The sequence below is a fragment of the Strix aluco genome, chromosome 24 (genome assembly GCF_031877795.1).
Source record: "Strix aluco isolate bStrAlu1 chromosome 24, bStrAlu1.hap1, whole genome shotgun sequence".
Lineage (NCBI taxonomy): Eukaryota > Metazoa > Chordata > Aves > Strigiformes > Strigidae > Strix > Strix aluco.
In genome coordinates this window covers 9,686,443-9,707,861 of record NC_133954.1, presented here as the reverse complement: position 1 = coordinate 9,707,861, position 21,419 = coordinate 9,686,443, and the positions used below count along the sequence as shown (strand labels likewise).

Sequence of the window (21,419 nt, the reverse complement as noted above, 5' to 3'; positions counted from 1 at the left end):
GCGGAGGTGGCTTGTGTAGCATCAAATGACGCAGGGCCGGGCCCTCACCCGCTGCTCTGCAAAGAGCCTGGGGCACAACCTGACGTGGAGGAGCATCACCCTCTTCCACGTTCACCAAGCGGGGAAAGGGCTGGTTAGAGCCCACTGTGGCCCTGGGACCTCCACCAGGCAGAGCAAGGTCTGGCTTCACCATGGGCAGGACCCAGTCTGGAGCCCGGAGAAGGACACTCGGGTCACTCCTCCTCCAGTCAGCCCTTGGCCCCGCTGGCTCCACAGCTGCCTCCTCCCCTCCTGCAGCCGAGCGGGACGAGGCCGCAGCCTGTCACTCCTCCGTTCTGCAGCACGGTGGGCAGGAGGGCACCCGACAGGGTGAGCGTCACCCATCACCCTGCGGCTGGGGCCAGCCTCAGCTGGGCTCGCTGGCTGGTGGCTACGTGCCCCCAGCCTGCCTGGAGGGAGTTTCCATTGCACACACCCCGTGAAGTTTCCTTTCCTGGTAACAGATCTAGGATCGCTTTTTTCCAGATAATGGCGGGGGGCTGTCAGGACACGTCCCAGCAGATGATAAAGAATCAGCAGCTGAGATAGATAGAAACAAAGACAGCATATTTCACTCCACGCCTTGATATATTTGTTACCCATTTTGGTGTTGTTCAAACTTACAGAGCAAACCTGTCAGCGAGGGTAAAGCTCGTGCCTGCCATTCCTTACATGCAGGAGACACCTTTCCCAGGGCTCCACTGAGCTGTGCATTGCTGGGAAAGGCACCGGGGAGGAGCTGCCCCACAGGGGAAACCCAATGACTCCTAATTAGCTCTTATTCATGGCATTAAAAGCACAATTAAGCGCTATTGTTTGAGGCAAATGCAACACACTGACCCTGGCCTTTTCACACCAGCCCTCACCACCCCGGGTTACTCTGTGCACTGCTTGTCCACTCCCAACATGTAATTTCACCTCCCTTCCTGTGCGAACCCCAACCCCAGGAGATCAGTTCTTTCCCCCTGCAGCACACCTGAGGCAGAGATAGCATCTCTGGCATGCTTCTTGCTGGAACAGACTCTGATACCATCTCCTGAACATTATGATGTGTTTTCTGTTTTTATCTCAAGGGAATTTATTGTGGGTGAGTGTTTCAGGAGAGCCTGGGAGATTGAATTCTTCTGGTAACATAAAATAGCTGAAGTGGCGCACGCTCCTCTGTATAATCACGCCCTGTCGACAGAGCCGGCGCAAGGGGAACTTTGTGCGAAGGGTTTCTCATGTGAGAGTGGGGCTGGTTTGGGGACTAGTGTTTAGGAGCTCAGCCAGAGGTCAGGGCAGCAGCTGACTGGCGAGAGCGTCGATCAGAAAAGACCAGAAAAAGCTGATACTGCAGGACAATCTCCAGATCTCCATCTAGGCTCCTGTGCCAGCTGGAATAAAAGAGCTTAAACGTGGGCTGAGGCTGTGATAATACAGAAAGAAAAGCCCTAAATCCAGGTATTCCCTGCCTGTGGGGCTGTGCAGGGCTTTGTCTCGTTTTAAGGCAGTTGTCATCTTCAGGCTGACTCGTAGCTTGGCCTAAAATGTGAAGGTGACCCGAGCGGGGGCATGGGACTCACAGCACAGTTTTTGGCTCACGTGAGGGGCTCACGGCCAACACGGGAATTGCCGGGAGCAGGAGGGTGTTTGCTAGAGCAAACACGAGCAAATCGGGCACATCTGGAAAAGCTCAGAGCAGGGGTGGCTGAGGGATGGCTCTTGCGCACAGCTCCCACACGACGCTGTTGGGCAACCCCGTACCCCCCGCTGCGGAGGGAAGCGGGCCAGCGCAGCACGGATCCTCACCTTGCCAGGCTGCCGCAGGCCTGCGCTGCAGCTGAGCACAGGCGGCTGCACGGCGGGTTGCTCCCAGGTCCCCTCCTTTCCCCCAGCTCTCTGAGGGATGGGGCACGTGCGCATCCCAAATCCCCAGATTTTGCAGCTTGGGGAGTCAGAAATCCAAAGCCGAAGCCAATCGGTTCGGAGGCAGCACTGCCCGGGGACCAGAGCCCTCGACTAGGAGCATCTGGAGTCTCTTTCTGGTTAAGCTGCTTCCTGGGTGGCCGCCCAGAAGAATCACACCACCTCTCCTGGAGCTGCTAAAGAAAGAGAACATGACTCCCTGCTAAGTCCTTGAGATCTAACAGTGGTGCAAATAAAGAGTTGTTGTTATTGTGTCCTTCAGAGAACAGACGAAAGAAAGGAGACACTGTGAATTCCCAAGGGTGAGGCTCTGGGAACATCCCAACAGCTCCAGCATCAGTTACGTGCATTAGAATATGAAAACAGCCAGAGGGGCCCTGGGAAGGAAGGAGATCAGGACAGGAGAGAAAGCACAAAAGGGTCCCTAATCCCTCTAACACTCACTACCTCACAGGCACCTCTCCTGAAAGAAAAAATAACTTCTCTTAGCGGAGAATGACATCGCTGGAGCCAGGCAGCCCAGCAGGTTGGGTGTGCGATTTTCCACTGTGTACTGCAAGAGCTGGCGCCACATCAGTAAAGGGATTTTTTTTTTCCCAACAAAGAATAAAACAGTGCAGTGTATCCCTTCCTGGTTCTCTGCTGCTTTTTTCACGCTAATACCTGTCCAGCTGCATTACTATAATCACTACACTCAATCCCTTAATAGCGCGATGCAGGCGTGGCTATCGGGGCGGCTGCGTTGCCTCACCTCTGTGCAGCTCCTCTCCTCGCCCTGCTCAGACCCGCCGCTGCGCCGGGGGTCGTGGCGTTCCTGCCCGGGTTGTGCTTTGCCCATCAGTACTTTTGATGCGGGCGCCGCTGGTCCTGCTGTGTTACGTCAGCGTCGTGTCTGGCAGCTGCAGCTCTGCAGAAGAAGCCTCTCTGCACGCAGGCACGGGCACTGAGGAGGATCGATCACCATCAGAAGCTGCACGTGACGCGCCCTGGCACTGGGCGTCCAACGCAGCTTCAAATTCTTTTTCTCTGATCTAGACTATTTCAGCATTAAAACTTGCCTCAGCAATGAGATAGAAGGAATCGTGGCACAGGAGTTTTTAGCTTCTACAAATCTTTTAGAAGTCCCAGACTGCTTCTGTGGAGTTTGTGAAAGGAGATGCAGCAAAGCAGGTGCCACTGGGAAACATCAGGCACCTGCCTTTTAAACTGCCCGAAAACCCACTGTTGTAGGGACTTCGCAGTCTCTGCAGAGAGATTCACCCTAAACCAGTACGCAAGCCTGAAGTTTCTTCTCTTCTGAGCTACACAATTTCTGCCAAATACAGTATCAGTACACAACTACCGCCAGGTCTGTGCTTGTCCTGGGACAGAGGTCCTGACAGGAAAGTTTCCATCTGGCTTTGGGTCGGCCCATATAAAGATTATGGATGCGCAGAGCTCTTAAGTCAGCAGCTTTCGCTGGCTTTAGACTCTTTGAAAAACCAAATAAATATATTTGTAGTTTTTAATGATATAAGACACTTGCGGGCAACTTGGCATATCACAGAGGATTCACTTGTGTTACTTCATGAAGGAGCAGCGGGGTGGAGCTGGAGCGAGCAGCTCCGCGTCTCAGGTGCAACAGTGAAATGTAAAACATAGCCACGAGCAAGGAGCTTGGGTCTGAATCACGCGGGGTGCCGGGAACTAAAGCGGAAGGAGAAGATCCCGAGTGTGCCGTAGTGCTTCTAGTGGGATGTGACAAAAGACCTGAAATCGGGGAGAGAAAAATGATGATTCTGGAATTTGGCTCTGGCTGTCAGGGGTGACGAAAAGCACCGGCAACGCCTCCCGCCCTGGCTATAAAGGGCTCCAAGGCAGGGGGAAGCGAGCACTCGCTGCCTGCGCTGCCGAGCCGGGTGTCTCTCTCCAGCCCTCCAGCCCCGCCAGCCTTCGCCATGAGCACCACCACTGTCAGGCAATACTCCTCCTCCACCTCCCTCAAGGGACTCGGTGGCCTGGGCGGAGGCTCCAGCAGGCTTTCCTCCGTGCGTGTGGGGGGTGGAGGGTACAGAGCCCCCAGCGTCCACGGAGCCTCTGGCAGCTACTCTGTCTCTTCCCGCATTGTCTCGGGGCTCGGAAGTGGCTATGGGGGCAGCTACTGCAGCAGCGTAGGAGGGGGCCTCGGCGGTGGCTTTGGGGGCAGCTATGGGGCTGGCTTTGGGGCCGGCTTTGGGGCCGGCTTTGGAGGCGGCGATGGCATCCTCCCGGCTGGCGAAAAGGAGACGATGCAGAACCTCAACGACCGCCTGGCTGCCTACCTGGACAAAGTGCGTGCCCTGGAGGAGGCCAACACGGACCTGGAGGTCAAGATCAGGGAATGGTACAAGAAGCAGGGACCTGGTCCAGACCGTGACTACAGCCCCTACTACAGGACTATCGAGGAGCTCAGGAACAAGGTAGGATGCTGCCATTAACACAGCCGGACACCTTGTTGTCAGAGAGGAGGCAGAAACACAAACTGCTACCTCTGTAATTAGTAAGCACTAACTGTGTTGTAAAAAGCATCTCAGATGCACATGCAGAGCACCAGGCTGGAAATTCAGAGATGTCTCAATGTCAGCTTTTGATTTCATCCTCTAGATGAAAGAAGGCAGATTTCACTGGAAGAAGCAGCTGTAAAAGGACGTAATGCCAAACTGAAGAATAAGAGACCTGCCTTGATAATGTGTGTTTGGGGAGGTTTAAATGAACGTGCAGGGCACGTTGTGGGTGTGCACACACCGTGAAACATGGATGTTGTATTTGTAAACATTCAGTCAAAGAATTTGCAAACTTGTTTCAGCTCCTCCCTATTGATGTGATTTAGATGCTAAAAAGATGGAACTGACCAATAACGGCTTTTTTGCCTCTTTTTGGCAGTCCCTGCCCCAGGGCCAGGCCCGATGCAAACCCACCATCCCAGGCAGCTCGGCGGGGGGGGGGATTTCTCTCAGATCTGATTTGATTGCCACCACCCCATTTTGGAGGAAATACTCAAGAGTTGACTGTGTTCTTCTCTTACTTACATATGAATTGCCCCCAGTAACCAGGAAGGAAGGCAGGTACAGCTGGGGCTGCAGGAGCGCTGGCAAATGCTGCAGGGAATCCACCTTCCCTCCCTCTCCTTGGCCCCATAACTGACGTCTTCCCAAACTCTGACTTGAATCTTCTCCCACTGTGGACTGTTTGCTCCTGGGTTTGTAATACAAAAATCAGAAGCTCTAGGCACCTGCTCACTGCATTTTGCTCCATTTCTGCAGTCAAGAAATTAAATCCATCCCAGAGCAAATGGGCACAAGGTTTGCCAAGCACAAACACCCTCCCGGTCCATCTGTCCTGGCAGAGCAGCCCCGGGGGGCTGTGGACGGGGGAGCAGGTGAGTCCTGCCTGACCCTTGCACAATCAGCACCTGCCTGAGGCGTGGGAACAAACGCCAGCATCCGATCTCACGCATCTTACGTGGCTTCATGCTGCCTTTTGAAACACTTACTGACGGATTTTTGGAAAGGGAGGTCACAGAGTAATCAGCCCCTTCCTGCAGTGAGTCTCAGCTGTGGCTCACTTGTCCTGATTCTGCGAAGAAAGCCCCAAGCTTCCCCAAAACTCTTCCTGTCCCAACAGTCTCCCTTGTGCTCCCGTCCCTCGGGCAGCCAGGAGGAGTTCCTGACACTCAGTGCTGTGTCTTTGTCCTCCCCTCTCCAGGTCCTGGTGGCCACCGTTGACAACGCTAACCTCCTCCTGCAGATTGACAACGCCAGGCTGACAGCTGATGACTTCAGGACCAAGTAAGCCACATTTACTGGAAAAACAGAGCAAAGTCTGCAGAGACATTTGATGAAATGAGGAGAAAATCCCATCCAAACCCCAAAAAGGCAACACGGAAACAAAGCCTTCAAAATGAAGGTGCAATTTCCAAAGCAGATGGTAATCTAAATCTTACAGGGGCTTAGGGATTGTTTTCCGTCCATCCAAAACTTCGCTATTTTACTCCCATTGCTTGTTCCTCTGCGTTACGACCTCTCCTGTGCAGAGAACTTGCCCTGTGCCTCTGCTGTGCGTTTAGGCTGTGTGTGTAGAGCTCAGCAAAGCCCAGGCCCAGTGACAAGGCCCGGTGCTATCAGGAGCAAGGTGACGTTATGGACTGAGATGGGCGCTGTTTTCTCAGCCGTGCCCCTGCATTCACTAGCGCTCACCATCAGAGGGTTCTCCACGCACCAGCGGGGTCGTGCAGTGTTGCCACGATGCCAGCAGCGGCGTGGAGGAAGCGAACAACAAACCGAGGTGCTCTGTGCCCAGCTGGGCAAGATCTCGTGCACCTTCTGTGACTGTTCTTGTGTCCCCAGGTTTGAGACGGAGCAGACTCTGCGCCTGAGCGTGGAGGCCGACATCAACGGCCTGCGCAGGGTCCTGGATGAGCTGACCCTGGCCAGAGCTGACCTGGAGATGCAGATCGAGAACCTGAAGGAGGAGCTGGCCTACCTCAAGAAGAACCACGAGGAGGTGAGCACAGAGCCAGGCTCAAAAAACTCCAGCCTGGGCCCAGAAATATGAGGTCAGGTCCAACCTTTAAGACTGTGCTGAGTTGAGAATTGCAGGGAGGGCAGATGAGAGGTGCTGGTAAGGGAGCAGAGATGATGCGTTCTGGCTGACAGCTCATCCTCTCCGGAGCCTGTATAAGCCCTTCACCACTTGTTATTTCAGTAACGTCCAGTGTAGCTGTTAGAGATCTGTTAACAATCCCAGCAGCTTCAGGCCTGGAAGGTCTGTCTCCTGAGAAACGAAACCAACTACAGGCTCTGAGTTATTCTCTAAAGAATTAACTTAAATGGAGATTTCTTAAGAATTTGGATTATTTTGTTTGTGATTGTGCAGCACAGGCCCCAGTTTGCTCCCTGCTGAACTGCCCCAGAAAGCCCTGCTGCAGGATGCCACCATTCCTGAAGAACTCTAACCTGAGAGGAACATCTCTGCACGCTGGTGGTTGCACTGCATGAAGATGTGTCTCTTTTGCACCAGGAGATGAACGCCCTGCGCGGGCAGGTGGGTGGAGAGATCAGCGTGGAGATGGATGCTGCTCCTGGGATCGACCTCACCAAGATCCTGGCTGAGATGAGGGAGCAGTACGAGAGCCTGGCGGACAAGAACCGCAGGGACGCCGAGCAGTGGTTCTTCAGCAAGGTGAGCCGGCCAGCCGGCAGTGCCGCGGGGCGCGCGGGACCGGGGCTGTGCCCGCTCGCCGGGGCGGTAATGGCACGGTTTTGCCTCCTCGCAGACAGAAGAGCTGAACCGGGAGGTGGCCATCAACACGGAGCAGCTCCAGAGTGGCAAGACGGAGATCACAGAGCTGCGCCGCACCATCCAGAGCCTGGAGATCGACCTGCAGTCCCAGCTCAGCACGGTACGAGGGGCCGGCTCCCTGCGGGGCGGGCGGCTCGCAGGAGCGCGGGCCGGGGGATGCAGGGGCGCTCCCATCCCCACCGCCCGCCGCCCCCCCTGAGCCCGTCCCTCTCCTCTGCGCAGAAAGCGGCGCTGGAGGGCACCTTGGCCGACACGGAAGCCCGCTATGGCACCCAGCTGGCCCAGCTGCAGGGGCTGATCACCAGCGTGGAGGAGCAGCTGGCCGAGCTGCGCTGCGACATGGAGCGCCAGAACCACGAGTACAGGGTCCTGCTGGACGTCAAATGCCGCCTGGAGCAGGAGATCGCCACGTACCGCCGGCTCCTGGAGGGCGAGGACGCCCAGTACGTAGAGGGGCTCCGCTCGGGGGGGCGGCTCAGGAGGAGACGGGTGATAGCGAAGGAAATAAAAAATGAACCACCTGCCTGTGCTGGAGGCTGCTGTGAGCCTGTTTCCTGGCCCAGAGCATGCACAGGGTCTCCCTTTTCAGTCCTAGTCCAGAACAGCCCCGTGGGTATCACAGCGCTGCAGCATCCCCGGGATCCTCTTCCCCCCCTCCAGCGTCCCTCTGACCGGGGGCAGGAGCGGGTCCCGCTGCTGCTCGCTGTGGGCCGGCCGCGTGCTGCCGGACGTCTGGGTCCCTGTGGCACACACTCACCCTCACCAGTCTCCTCCTCTCAGTTTTGACACCAGGCAGTTTCCAGAAGGCATTTTAGTCACATACTGGTACAAGAAGAAAAGGCGGGGTTTTAAATAATGATTTTGTCTTAGACACTACTCACTTTTTTTCCATTTCTGACCATTCTGTCTCTCTTCTCCTCCTGTAGCATGTCTTCCCACTACATCTCGCAGTCTGTGAAAGAAGGTAAGAACATGTCTTGGCGGAAGCACTGATCACACATGGCTCTGTCATATCCTCAGCCACCTTCTTAGCACGGACTCTTTCTCCTAATTTACTAAATTTATTACTGTATTTTCAAAATGTGAATTGACATAAACCACTCTTATGACACACCAACACATTTCAGAAGATTATCTGTGCAGACTGAAGCTGTACAATAAAGTATTTTGGGGTAGGAATGTGGTGGTTATACTGGCTTTCTGAGCAGTTGTTGGGAATAACAAATCTACCCCTGAAAATCTTTAAGACACTTTCTCCCTCCTGCCCTGTAAATAACGGCTCCTTCTTTCTCCATTGTAGCACCTGTAACTACCCGTCAAATCCGCACGATCTTTGAGGAGGTCCAGGATGGGAAGGTGATTTCCTCCCGTGAGCAGATCACCCAGGCTGCCCACTGAGGTGGCTGCGTGGTTTGCTGCAAACCTCGCAGAGCAAAGCAAAAGAAGATTCCGGCTTATGTGCTCTGGCTACATAGATCACAAAAAGCATCTTCTCTTTTTATCACACCCCAGCTTCCCTCACCCGTTCTCTAAGCGCTGCGTTCAGAGATCCAATAAAGCTTTTCTTCGCACTCGTGCAAACCAGGGTCTTGTCTTGCTGTTCTGAAGAGCCAGGCTGTCCCCCGCCGGGAGCTGTAGGACAAAGCTCCTCTCTGGAAGGAGTAACGTTCTCCATCTCTGGTACGCGGCTGATGGGGCCCCTACACCGACACTTCTGTGCTACCCGAGACCCGGCTGCTTCAGTGACGACAGCTGATGGGGGTGGAGGTCTGGAGGGAACTGAGTACGTGGGTGATGGGAGGTGAGACCTCTGAGAGTCTCTATTTCACCTCAGATGTGTCGCTGAGACTTTCAGGTTGGGGCAAAGCGCTGCTTCCCCGCCTTCAATGTCCAGCAACAGCAGAGCTGAAGCTTTTAACTCAGGGAGTCCAAGCAAGTAAGTGAACAAAACCCAGGTCACCCAGCCAGGACCCTGCGAACGCTCCCTGCCCCAGCGCTGCCTCAGCAGTCGCCGTGTGGTCCCGATCACAACCTGTGTGGTAAAACACAATTGAGCCGTAGATGTGGCAGGGATACACTGGCTGATGCCCCTCCAGAAATACAAACTCGGCTTGGTTTAATTCTCACTTCCAAAGGCACCGCTAAAGAGTGAGGAAAACAAGCGATGGAAGTGGTGGGTATGGTCCGTACAAGCACAGAGATTAAAACTCTTCTGGGAGTTATTTCTGGCTCTCTGGATGTTGGTGGCTGTTCCTGACGCAGCAGCTCGCGGTGCCGTCAGCTGGCCCGGCTGTTCCTGGAAAGCCAGTTCAGACACATTCTTGGCTGGATTCCACTGATTTATTACTTCATAAATCCGACTTCTAAATCGATGGGATGATTCAGAGAAATGCTACTGAACGTGTGTAATAGAGCTGGCCACACAGTTTTAAGACCCGGTTCCAGAAAATCTGCCTGGGTTTTATGGGGAGATAGGAGAGAATTCAGGGGTTTTTTCCAAAAAGGATCCCTGCAGTGCCTCATCTGCACCACAAGCCGAGGTAGAAGGGACACAGGGTCTGGCGGGATCCCGTGCTGCAGCCACCAAGCTCTGCCCAGTGTCGTCCGGGGCTCTATCCCCCGCCCTCTGCAGCTCGTGCGGGGCATCAGTTGCCCCGTGCACCCCGCGCCAAGCCCTCACCAAACCGCCTTAAAGCGCTCCCAGCATCCCCCAACCTGTGGCTTTGGTTCTGAAGCTTACTGCTGCCCAACAGGGATCTCATTTCCACTCAGATCCCACCGAAGGACACGTACACACAACCCAGGAGCGCTGTGGTCAGGAGAAGGGCTCCCCCGGCTCTGCCACGGCACGCGCTCACGGTGCCTCGTGGATGGGCCGTGGGTGAATAACGGGGCACAATTCCTGACCCGAGGCACTTCCAGCCGCAGCCCCACAGCCCGCGCTCTCTCCGCTCCCACACCCCGGGACGAGGGACCCCGCACAGCACGGGGCCTCTCCCCAGTGACGCTCCACGCCCGGGGCTGGGTGAGGGCAGGCGTCGAGCAGCCCGGGCTCAGGCGCCTGCGAAGGGAAGGGACAAACACAGCCTGCAGGTAACACCTGGGGCTCCCCAGGTCACCTCTGAGGGACCCCGCGTTCTCGCCGTGGATGGCGCAGGGATCGTCACCCCTCTCGCAGCTCCTCCGAGTTCCCCGCCGTGGTCGTGCCCCTCCGGCTGCCGCCCCTGCGACACCCGGCGCGGGGATGCCGGAGGTACCTCGCTGGAATTCATCCTTGCTTTAGATTTTTCTCCTGGAAAAGTCTGGGCACACCTGTGTTGCTATAGAAACAACAAATAATACTTTGCTAACAGAAGCTAATTAATGAGTAATTAAAACAGGGGATTTTGTTAGCAAAGCATTGCTACTGCTGCTACTGCAAATTGCGAGGGAGGTGTGGAAAACAGATGTTGATTCTCTCCTGCCTTAAGCATTAATAATTAGTCCTGACCTTAAGAAACCCGTTGAGGAGAGAGCTGCAGGTGGTGGCTTATGCAGACAGGCAGCGGCAGCTTGAGGCAGGTTTCAGAAAGTGGTATTTTATTCCAGAAAGAAGGTTTGACTTCTCAAGCTACACTGAGTTCATCTGACATAAAAGACCCCTTTAGACAGAGACATTCAGGTGTGGCTTTTCAGCTCATTTTAGGGAACTTTCCTATGATAATCTGATAGTAGGGCAAAGTTTATATGCACACTAAAATAAAGACAAAAGTGGTTTTGTTCAGGTAGTTTCATCTACCAGGTCTGCTGATGTGTATGTCTGGAGCCAGAACTTCTCCTGGAGTAAGACAATATTGTGTGTTTGAACATGAATGTGCTACCATGAAATTACTGCTATGCCCTAGAACTGGCATTCTGATTTTGAAATGTATAAAAAATAGGCTCATAGTGTGCATGTGCTCATGAAACAGGGGCAGAATCTGCTTTAATAGCCAGCCTTCACTTTAAAAGAGAGTGTGATACAAACAATACGCAGTCATTTGTGGTTGTGTTCAATGGGAGATCATGTAAATAACATAGTAGAATTTTTAATATGTTGTTTCAAGTCTTAATTAACACTTCAGGATTTTAATTGCTGCCTTGTGGCATTATCAAAATATCAGATATTTTGGGCAATGTGTATTTTTATGACACAGCAGTTAAATAGGAAACAAAAGATGAAAGGAAAGCAATTTCATGTAAAGAAAAGCTGTTAACCTTGTAACGTTGAGACAGTCACTCGTCCTACAGCCGGGCTGCGGGCAGCTGCGCGCTCCGGCCGGCCGAGCCAGGGCCTTCGCTCATGCCAGGGCTGAGGGTTTGGACTGGCCTGGGGGCTCTGGACCGGTTTTGTCATGGACGTTCCCCTTTCTCCGTGCCACCGCTGCACGCAGCACGGACAGCCCACGAGTTCTGCCGGTCTGCATCACCTGGGTGAAGGTGAGAAAATGGAGATGTGGAGAAGCACATTCCTTGGAGCTGCACATCCCAGCCGCCCCCACGCTGCTGCCCCGCTGCCATCGGCACCTGGGGAGGACGAGCGGCAAGTGGGCGTCCCTGGCTCCGCGCCCCGTCTCCTGGTGCTGACGCGACAAGAAGATGCTGCCGCCAAGAGACTGAACCTGTCCTCCAGCCAGAGCAAACACGGTGGAGATTCCAGTTCTCCAGTTCTCCGAGTCGTACAGACTTGTCTCCGTTCACCAGTGGCTTCTCCATAGCAGCCACCTCCTGATAGTCCAAGGACACATCCCACTCCTGTACCATTTCCAGCTTTCTTCAGGTAGAGGGGAGGGAGTTGTGCCCTTAGAGCTACTCAGAAATGTGCCTCTCTTGCTTATTTCCAGACTCTTTCCCCCCCCCTTTGGCAAATGATCTAAGGAAGAACTTGGCTGTTGGGGAGGGGTTGTTGGGGCCTGTCTGCGAAGACAGTCAAACACTTCACTGTGTACACACATGAGAAATATCTTCTCCTCCACACCCTGCATTATTAGCTAGTGACACTCAGATCTGCGGTTTCTGCCCGTGACGCAGGTCAGCACGGAGAACAGAGCTTGACCATGCCTCCTGCACTCGTTTTTTGAGCCTTTTTGCTCTTCAGAGGCAACCGGTATCTCTGCTGAAGCTCTGTTTACATGGGAGCTGTAAATTCCAAACTCACACTGAAGTTGTCTGCCCTGGTCACGACTAACTGAGATGTTCATCACAGAAAACATCGTTAGCATTAGCTGCTAAGCTCTGTTCCTGTCAACTTTGTGCTCTTGTTCACAGTGCTTAGAGATCAGGTTTTTTCCTTACATCCTTCATCTACTTTATGCTATTCCATAATTTTTCCTGGAGCATCTCATAGTTTTTAAGTTACGCCAGCTAGTAGCCATACCCTGCCCTTTCGGAATGGTTTGCCAGGCTCTCGTCCACAAAGAAGAACACAAACATCCACTGCTTATTGCCTTCTCATATTCCTCCACCCTCGGGTGGTCTCTGAAGTGAAGAATTGAACAAGCCCTGAAGCATGAACTCCCTTTTCATTGCTTTTTCATTACAGAACATCCCTCTCTCTGTGGATAAAAGAGCGGACTTGTATTTCCAGGACGGCAGCCAAGTTCCTTCTAGCACCATTGTCCTCACAGGGCTGTAGATGAACATTCAGGGCTCCAGGACACGGCTGCTGTCCCTGCAGGTGTGTGTGTGCAATCTAAGGAGAGCCCGGACCCTGTATAGCTGGGACAAAAGACAGCAAAAGGGATGCTGACATGCTCCATCGAAACGCTCTCTGAATAGCTCTATTTCAGAGCTAACAGTACAAAGCAGTATTAAAATGTAGCCCTGAGCAAGGAGCGTCCTACTTTGAATCACACCTGACTATTTACTTGGAAACGGAAGAAGCATAAAGACGCCCTTTGTGAGATAAAAAGTTTCTAGTGGAATATGACAAAAAGCATTAATAGAACAAAGGCAAAAATGACGATTCTGGAAGTTGGCTCAGATTTTAGGAGTGATGAAAATCATCGGGAATGCAACAAAAAAAAAAAAAGCGCCGGCAACGCCTCCCGCCCCGGCTATAAAGGGCTCCAAGGCAGGGGGAAGCGAGCACTCGCTGCCTGCGCTGCCGAGCCGGGTGTCTCTCTCCAGCCCTCCAGCCCCGCCAGCCTTCGCCATGAGCACCACCACTGTCAGGCAATACTCCTCCTCCACCTCCCTCAAGGGACTCGGTGGCCTGGGTGGAGGCTCCAGCAGGCTTTCCTCCGTGCGTGTGGGGGGTGGAGGGTACAGAGCCCCCAGCGTCCACGGAGCCTCTGGCAGCTACTCTGTCTCTTCCCGCATTGTCTCGGGGCTCGGAAGTGGCTATGGGGGCAGCTACTGCAGCAGCGTAGGAGGGGGCCTCGGCGGTGGCTTTGGGGGCAGCTATGGGGCTGGCTTTGGGGCCGGCTTTGGGGCCGGCTTTGGGGCCGGCTTTGGAGGCGGCGATGGCATCCTCCCGGCTGGCGAAAAGGAGACGATGCAGAACCTCAACGACCGCCTGGCTGCCTACCTGGACAAAGTGCGTGCCCTGGAGGAGGCCAACACGGACCTGGAGGTCAAGATCAGGGAATGGTACAAGAAGCAGGGACCTGGTCCAGACCGTGACTACAGCCCCTACTACAGGACTATCGAGGAGCTCAGGAACAAGGTAGGATGCTGCCATTACCAAGACATCTTCATTAAAGACACTTTTAAAAAGATGACCCTGTTGCTAAAAGCTGAAGGGAAGAGTACAAACAAATGACAGGTAATTGGTCTGAGATGGGAAAACAAAAGGAGCATGCTTGGAAATAACTGTCATCATTTATGAACAGCAGGTCCTTGGTCATGTCCTCCACAAGGCACAAGGATGGGTTTTGTATTGAGTGTTTCAGTGTAGGGAGAAAGACGGGGCAGGAGAGCAGGAGTCAGCGGCTGTCAGATGCTGGTTCAGGTTGTCTGATGCTGCAGGGCGGGCGCTGCCACACCAGCCATCTCCCGCCTTCCCTCCATGCTGCTTCTGCCCCAGGTACCTGCTCCCCTTGGCAGGCTCCTGATTAGGCACTGCAGGCAGGGACACGTTATCTCTTTGGCACTGTTCACTACTGAATGATATGCAAATGGAGATGCTAAGTCATTCTCATAAATATCCTACAAACCAGATCTTTTCTAGCCTGATAGGAGGCTCAAGGTAGAGGTTAAAAAAGAAAGAAACTGCCCAATGGGCAAACACAGACATGAGTGAAATGCAGGAGTCCGAACAGGCTGTGGTGGGTGGCTTCAGAGGTGCTGAAGTCAAGTGCATGCCCCGCTCTAAAATGCAGCAGATGAAATCATGGCCAAGCTTGTTTCTTTTTTTCCCAGCAGCTCCCTGGCTGATTTTAGGCAAAGGCCCTTGAACAGAAGCGCCAGAATCTGCCCTTCCCCTCCCACCCGCCACCGCTGTCCTCCCTCTGCCCACATTACTCATCGTGGTGACAGCATCCCCAGCAAGCTCAGGCTTGGCGGGAGGGGCGAGGTGTGGGCGCAGGGTAAGGACAGGACCCGCTCTGGGAGGGTCGATGCCTGGGGAGTGGGGCAGCAGGCTGAGGGCTCAGGGCTCAGCCCCGGGGGAATCACATACCTACAACTGTTCAGTTCTTTAACCCTTCTCTTGGGCTTCACCTTGGGGTGAAGGGCTCTTGCCTTCATGCACAAAGTTCTCTTCAGATTCCAGGTGTGCTCTGATCTGGCGCACAGACACAGGTGGAGGCAGAAGCTGTCTCCAGATTCCAGAAGTGCTGGGTCTCACAGAAACCCTCTGCTCGTGGGAGGGAGGCAGACCCTTCCCTCCCCTCCCGCACCGCAGCTGGGAAATTACCACATCAATATTCCCGGATTATTGCTTGGATATCCCCTGAAGCATCAGAACTCAGGGAGAGCTTTTTATTAGCTTGTGGCTACAGAAATTACTGCTCATTAAATGGCCAATCATTTTCAAAATCCCAGAACAAGAATTTGTACCTCAGGTGTAATTACAAAAGCCAAACAATTCAGGCACAAGGCACTCCTTCCTCAACCCTTTCTTCCTTCTCAGCTGGGCTGTTCAGCACTGCCAGACAAAGCCAGGACTCTGAGCGTGGTGTGAGCACCTGGAGATGCCGCTCCGGCGGGGACAACAGGCTGTGGCACGTGCGTGTGCCAGCGTCTTCACTCGACCGGAGCAGCGCCAGCGGGAGATGGAGCACGAGTAGCCCGTCTCTCTCTCTCTCTCTCTCTCTTTGCAGAGGCCGTGTGGAAGTTCAGCCCAACGCGTTCAGTGCTGCTCCGGCCCTTCTGAACAGGAGCTCAGGCAGCAGCACACCATTTTTTGGGACTACTTTTTCACTCTTCTGCTTTGTTTTATCCCCTGCCAGATTCTTGCTGCAACTGTCGAAAATGCCAACATCGTCTTACAGATTGACAATGCCAGGCTGGCAGCGGACGACTTCAGAACCAAGTGAGTCCAAGGCCTTTGAGAGCTCGTATGAGAAGGGAGGGAAGAGCTGGTCTGTTTAAGGCTCCTCTTCACTCCACCAGGTCACTGCTCACTAACAGTGACACTGGGAATGTGCCCCTCTTCCTGGACACAGCATTGCCCTGACAATCCTGCACTGTGGGGAGCTGTGCGTGCACATTTAATAACAGATGTTTGGCAGAAATACACCAAGCTGGGGAAGGAAACAAGAAAAAAACCTGTATCAGCTGGGCTCCACAGTGCAACTGTGTGTGTGTCCCCAGGTTTGAGACGGAGCAGGCTCTGCGCCTGAGCGTGGAGGCTGACATCAACGGCCTGCGCAGGGTCCTGGATGAGCTGACCCTGGCCAGAGCTGACCTGGAGATGCAGATCGAGAACCTGAAGGAGGAGCTGGCCTACCTCAAGAAGAACCACGAGGAGGTGAGCACAGAGCCAGGCTCAGACTGGGACTACAAAATGTATCTTGCGCACAATGGGAAGAGGTCAGGTCAGACGTGCAGGAGTGTCTCTGCAATTAGGGCCGTCAGGAGACACTTGAGTGGGTAAGGGGGAGGGAAACAATTCTTTCGGCCAGGCCTCCGGGAGGACGTCTGGGGGGTTCATGTGCTGGGTGCTAAGAAATCTGCTGCGATGGGAATACACCAATTTCACTCTGATGTGTATCATGTGTCTCTCGTGTGCCAGGAGATGAACGCCCTGCGCGGGCAGGTGGGTGGAGAGATCAGCGTGGAGATGGATGCTGCTCCTGGGATCGACCTCACCAAGATCCTGGCTGAGATGAGGGAGCAGTACGAGAGCCTGGCGGACAAGAACCGCAGGGACGCCGAGCAGTGGTTCTTCAGCAAGGTGAGCCGGCCAGCCGGCAGTGCCGCGGGGCGCGCGGGACCGGGGCTGTGCCCGCTCGCCGGGGCGGTAATGGCACGGTTTTGCCTCCTCGCAGACGGAAGAGCTGAACCGGGAGGTGGCCATCAACACGGAGCAGCTCCAGAGCGGCAAGACGGAGATCACAGAGCTGCGCCGCACCATCCAGAGCCTGGAGATCGACCTGCAGTCCCAGCTCAGCACGGTACGAGGGGCCGGCTCCCTGCGGGGCGGGGGGCTCGCAGGAGCGCGGGCCGGGGGACGCAGGGGCGCTCCCATCCCCACCGCCCGCCGCCCCCCCTGAGCCCGTCCCTCTCCTCTGCGCAGAAAGCGGCGCTGGAGGGCACCTTGGCCGACACGGAAGCCCGCTACGGCACCCAGCTGGCCCAGCTGCAGGGGCTGATCACCAGCGTGGAGGAGCAGCTGGCCGAGCTGCGCTGCGACATGGAGCGCCAGAACCACGAGTACAGGGTCCTGCTGGACGTCAAATGCCGCCTGGAGCAGGAGATCGCCACGTACCGCCGGCTCCTGGAGGGCGAGGACGCCCAGTACGTAGAGGGGCTCCGCTCGGGAGGGTGGCTCAGGAGGAGACGGGTGATACACACAGAACCTGCTGCTGGGGACTCGGTCCCATTGCAGCGTCCAGGGTTGGTCTGTACGTTCACACCAGCCGCAGGTCCCGGTGGTTCTGTCCCAGTTCCCTGCAGGGAGATGCTCTAACGGGCACCGGTCGGTGCTGGAAGGGGCAGTGGCCCCTCTGCCCTCCTGGAGACACCAAGTGAGGCGGCAATTTTAGCAGCTGCTATGAGCCTTTTCTGTTTTCCTCCTGCCTGAAATCAGAGCCTGTGTACCAACAACAAAAAAGAGTTTGTCCCTAACCTTTTCTCTGTTTTTCTCCCTCTCTTGTAGCATCTCTTCCCAGTACTCCTCCGCTATGTCCTCGCACTCCGGCAGAGATGGTAAGAACCTGTCTTGCTGCGCTCATTTGTAACAAACAGCTCGAGACCTGCTTTTGGAGCAGCTGCCAGACTGACGGGCTGAAGTCACTCCTGGGGTGTGCTGTGCCACCTTGCTGGCTGATCAGAGTGACAGCAGTGGGGAGAGCTCGGGTGCATCTTACAGCTGCTAACCACAGGAAAAAGCTGTCGGGAAGGGCAATACCTTGCACTCCTTTACCACAAGAATGATTTGACCTGAATGGGCCTTGTGATTGAGCAGCCAGCGTTCTGGCTTTACACAGACCTGAAAAATCAAGCGACACCACACGTTTAAGAAGTGTGACTTCTCCCTTCTCGAGCTTTCCCATCAGCCTGCTCTTCCCTCTTCCTAGCCAATGCAGGGTTGTTTAAAACAGCTTTTTCCAGTACCTTGTGGAATTTCTGACATCTTCCTGAAGAAGATGTAACATCTGACAACGTGTTTAGAAATTTCTCTCCCTCCTGCCCTCTGAATAATTGTCCTCTGCTTTCCTTCTGCAGTCACGACATCTTCCCGTCAGGTCCGCACGATCGTTGAGGAGGTGCAGGATGGGAAGGTGGTCTCCTCCCGGGAGCAAGTTGCGCTCACCACTCGCTAGGAGGACAAGCAGCTCCAGGGACCCTCGACCCAAGAGAGCGGCAAGCTGCCCCGAGCGCTCTCTGAGGGCGTATGCGATGGGGTCACGTCACAGAAAGCAGTCCGCTTCAGTCATCTGCTCCTCCTTCCTCTACTACCCTAATTTCACACAGGTGTCACTGTGCACTCTGTACACATTTAATAAAGCTTTTTTCCTCTTTCATGCAACTGCAGACTTGTCTGTCACTGATACATGATCCTTCAAAGCCTCAGGGTTGTGTGTTCGTGCCAGGGAAAGTCCTAAGAAACCACAAGAAGCCAGCGAGAGGAGGGGAATGGAGGGATGTGGGTTCCACCTGGAGCAAAAATAATTCAAGACAGCTGTTTCTACTGAACTCATTGCTTGTAAATACACGGGACTGACTGAGACATAAAACAGATAAATTTGATACAAAATGAAGGCAATGATGGAAGGACGATGCTTGAGGTCAATGTGCCACACAACTGATAAATAAAGCCAACAAAATAAAGCTCAGTTCTGCAACTCTTGGTATCATAAAGAACCACTTTCTCCTGTAAATTGAACTTCAATGACTTCAGCAAGACAACTACTGTCACGTGCACTGTTCTGAGGCACGAGCACACCACCAGACTGGTTGGCAAATCTTATACATCCATGCCTTCTGCCTTATTTGACTGTTTAAATCACACTGTCAGGCACATGGTACAAAAACTTCATACAGGTCTTTTCATGTTGCCCGAGGGCTGCACGTAACAGCTCTAAAGTAACCACTGCTTAATCCGCAGAGGGATGAGCGGCAATAATTTTTTATCACTACAGCATCTAGCAGATCCCTGCTAAAATCCTTGAAACACACGCGCCAGTTGTCGTACGCCAACGCCTGCAGGCAAGCTGCCAGCCGGGATCAGGGACGCGGCTCGTGCGCTGGCAGCCAGGCACCACCTCTGCCTTTGCCCACTCCCCTCCTGGAGAGCGGCGGCGGAACCAAAGGACGCCACACTGGTCGCGCATCCTCCGAGCCTGTCCCGTGGGTGAGAGAGGCGAGGAAATCATTTTAGACCCAAAAGCCTGATGGAATCCCTTAGATCCCACTTCATGCTTTCCAGCCAGTGGTACCTGGGAGCTCCGTTCAGCCTTGGGTTCAGATTTGGGCCCTAGACAAAAGGAAAAGGTAAAAGCTTGCAGTACATCAGCTTCCCTTTGCTTATAACCACGTACAAGGGGCTTCTGCGGCTGAAGTCAAGCCTGCCCATCCCTTGGATTATTATTGATGATTCATTCTCCCGCAGGCTCCACAAAGGCGTTCTGGCCCCCAGTGCCCAATGGCAAAGGCAGCTCCCCGGCCTCTGCGGAGTTGAGAGAAGAGCTGGTGATGTCATGCGGGGCGTGACAAGATGAGCAAAGGAGAGGAAAGGTGATCGAAGAAGTGGGGAACCTGCCAGGTCTTTCCAGAAAAGGGAGTGTGAAGAGATGTTATCATTCTGTATTACTGTTCAGCAATTACAGAGAAGGGCAGGAAATGAAACGCAGACCAGAGTGCAGAGTTCATGGACTGTATCATGCTCTGCTCTTTGCTGGAAGAACAGACCTTCCTTGCAGAAGCAGGAAGACTCCCAAGTCAAGCGAGCTAGAGCCATCTCAAAAATAAAAATGAGATCTAGCAAAAATGTACTTTAGCATCAAGGTGTCTTAGACTTTATGGCAAGGGGCAAGGGTGCAGGCTGGAAATTCTGATTAAACTGCAAATGCGCTTTTTTTTTTTCCCATCAGAAGAGAGTTGTTGCATTTCAGTGTCAGCTTTTTAACTCCTGAGCCATCTGCAGAACGCCCCAAGCGTGTGAATACGGAAAGGCTTTCTGAAAACCACAGACATTATGGATTAAATATAAGTAGGAGGCTAAAAGAACATGCCAGTCCGAGAGTATCTGGCTCTGCTGGCAGCACAGTGAGGCACGGCCACTTCTGCAGCCAAGAGGACACAGGGGAGAGATTTATCAAGCAGCATATTTAGTTATCTTTGATCTGTCACCCAGTGCTAAGATATCGATTTACTCTGTCAGCAGGAGCAGCCTGAAACCAATACCCGAGAAGGGGTGGGAGAGCTGATGGAAAGCCCAGGTTTGTAATCAGCTGATTCAGTTCCCCTGGGAGGATCTTATCAGGAGTTTTCCTTATTCACCAACATATATTTGCATCAACAAAAAAGGCTTAAATTCTGCATACGGCTCCGCACAGCCCTATTACCACAAACCAGAGAGAAGTCCCAGCTCAGCACGAGGAATCACCGTGTGACAACACAGTACTCTGAGGAAGAAAAATACCTTTATCTTTTATTATTACTCTGCTACACACAGTTTGTATGTGTGAAACACGGACAAATTATCCCATCCAAGAGATGGACAAACACTGGTTTTGGAGAGCATTTTTCAAATTTTCTGCGAGATGCAAGCACGACAAGAAAAGCCTTGCTAGGATTCAGGGAAGAGTTACAGAAGCAAATCCTCAGCGAATAATGGTGAAACTTCAGTGAACAACAGAACAAAAAAGGAACACCAAGAACATCCTTGAAAGTTATTGCGTCAGCTGAGACAGAGGGAGAAATATGTGGGATGTGCAGTGTCAAACTGAATATCTAATAGCAAGAACACTTACAGTGAATAATACTTCAAATGAGTATCATGTTTCCCATCTTTAAAGCTCCATGTTCGCATCAGACAGTTGTCTTTACAATGCCCTGGAGAAGGACTATTGCTGTTATTAGTGTTTCCATCCTACAAAGCATGAAATTGAGACTTGAAGAAGCTGAACGATTTGCCTAGAGTGATTTGCAAAGCTGGGATCAGTACCCTGGAGCGTCTGGTGTCGTCAGCAAGACGGAGATCAGGTTTGGAACAGCCAATAACACGCAGAAAAAAGGTGGAATGACAATGACACCAATAGCTAGATAAGCAAATACTTTGTAAATAGCAAACACAAGAATTTTCCATAGGTGAAAGACTGAAATTCAGCCGACAGCGAGCAGACAGGAGCTAGGGCTGCCTGCAGTTCTCTCGTGGAGCTCGACAGCTCTCGCAGCCCGAGGCCGGCCCTGCGGAGCCTGGCGGGACACAGGGAGCCCCTCGGCAGCGCCAGGCCCCCGGCTCCTCCGCCCCGGCACTCTCTGGTGGCTACTTCCAGCCCAAACACGGGCTTGGGCCGGCAGCT

General features: G+C 53.6%; 2 protein-coding genes across 3 annotated transcripts; both read left to right on the top strand.

Moving 5' to 3' along the window:
- The first annotated feature begins 3,884 nt into the window (after window positions 1–3,884).
- LOC141934117 (keratin, type I cytoskeletal 14-like) lies at window positions 3,885–8,847 on the top strand. 2 transcript variants are annotated; one of them, XM_074849419.1, is made up of 8 exons: window positions 3,885–4,385; window positions 5,671–5,753; window positions 6,312–6,468; window positions 6,985–7,146; window positions 7,241–7,366; window positions 7,489–7,709; window positions 8,193–8,230; window positions 8,567–8,847. In XM_074849419.1, exons 1-8 carry the CDS (start codon window positions 3,885–3,887, stop codon window positions 8,662–8,664), a joined length of 1,386 nt encoding a protein of 461 aa, XP_074705520.1. In that variant the 3' UTR covers window positions 8,665–8,847. The 2 variants fall into 2 exon arrangements, with proteins under 2 accessions (XP_074705520.1, XP_074705522.1); XM_074849421.1 differs by lacking the exon at window positions 8,193–8,230 and adding an exon at window positions 8,102–8,111 and having other exon boundaries at window positions 7,489–7,713.
- Window positions 8,848–13,393: 4,546 nt separating this feature from the next.
- Window positions 13,394–18,395, top strand: LOC141934116 (keratin, type I cytoskeletal 14). Its single transcript, XM_074849418.1, has 8 exons — window positions 13,394–13,951; window positions 15,678–15,760; window positions 16,042–16,198; window positions 16,463–16,624; window positions 16,719–16,844; window positions 16,967–17,187; window positions 17,549–17,598; window positions 18,118–18,395. The coding sequence occupies exons 1-8, from the start codon at window positions 13,439–13,441 to the stop codon at window positions 18,213–18,215; spliced, it is 1,410 nt and encodes a 469-aa protein (XP_074705519.1). The 5' UTR covers window positions 13,394–13,438; the 3' UTR covers window positions 18,216–18,395.
- The last annotated feature ends 3,024 nt before the right edge of the window (window positions 18,396–21,419 follow it).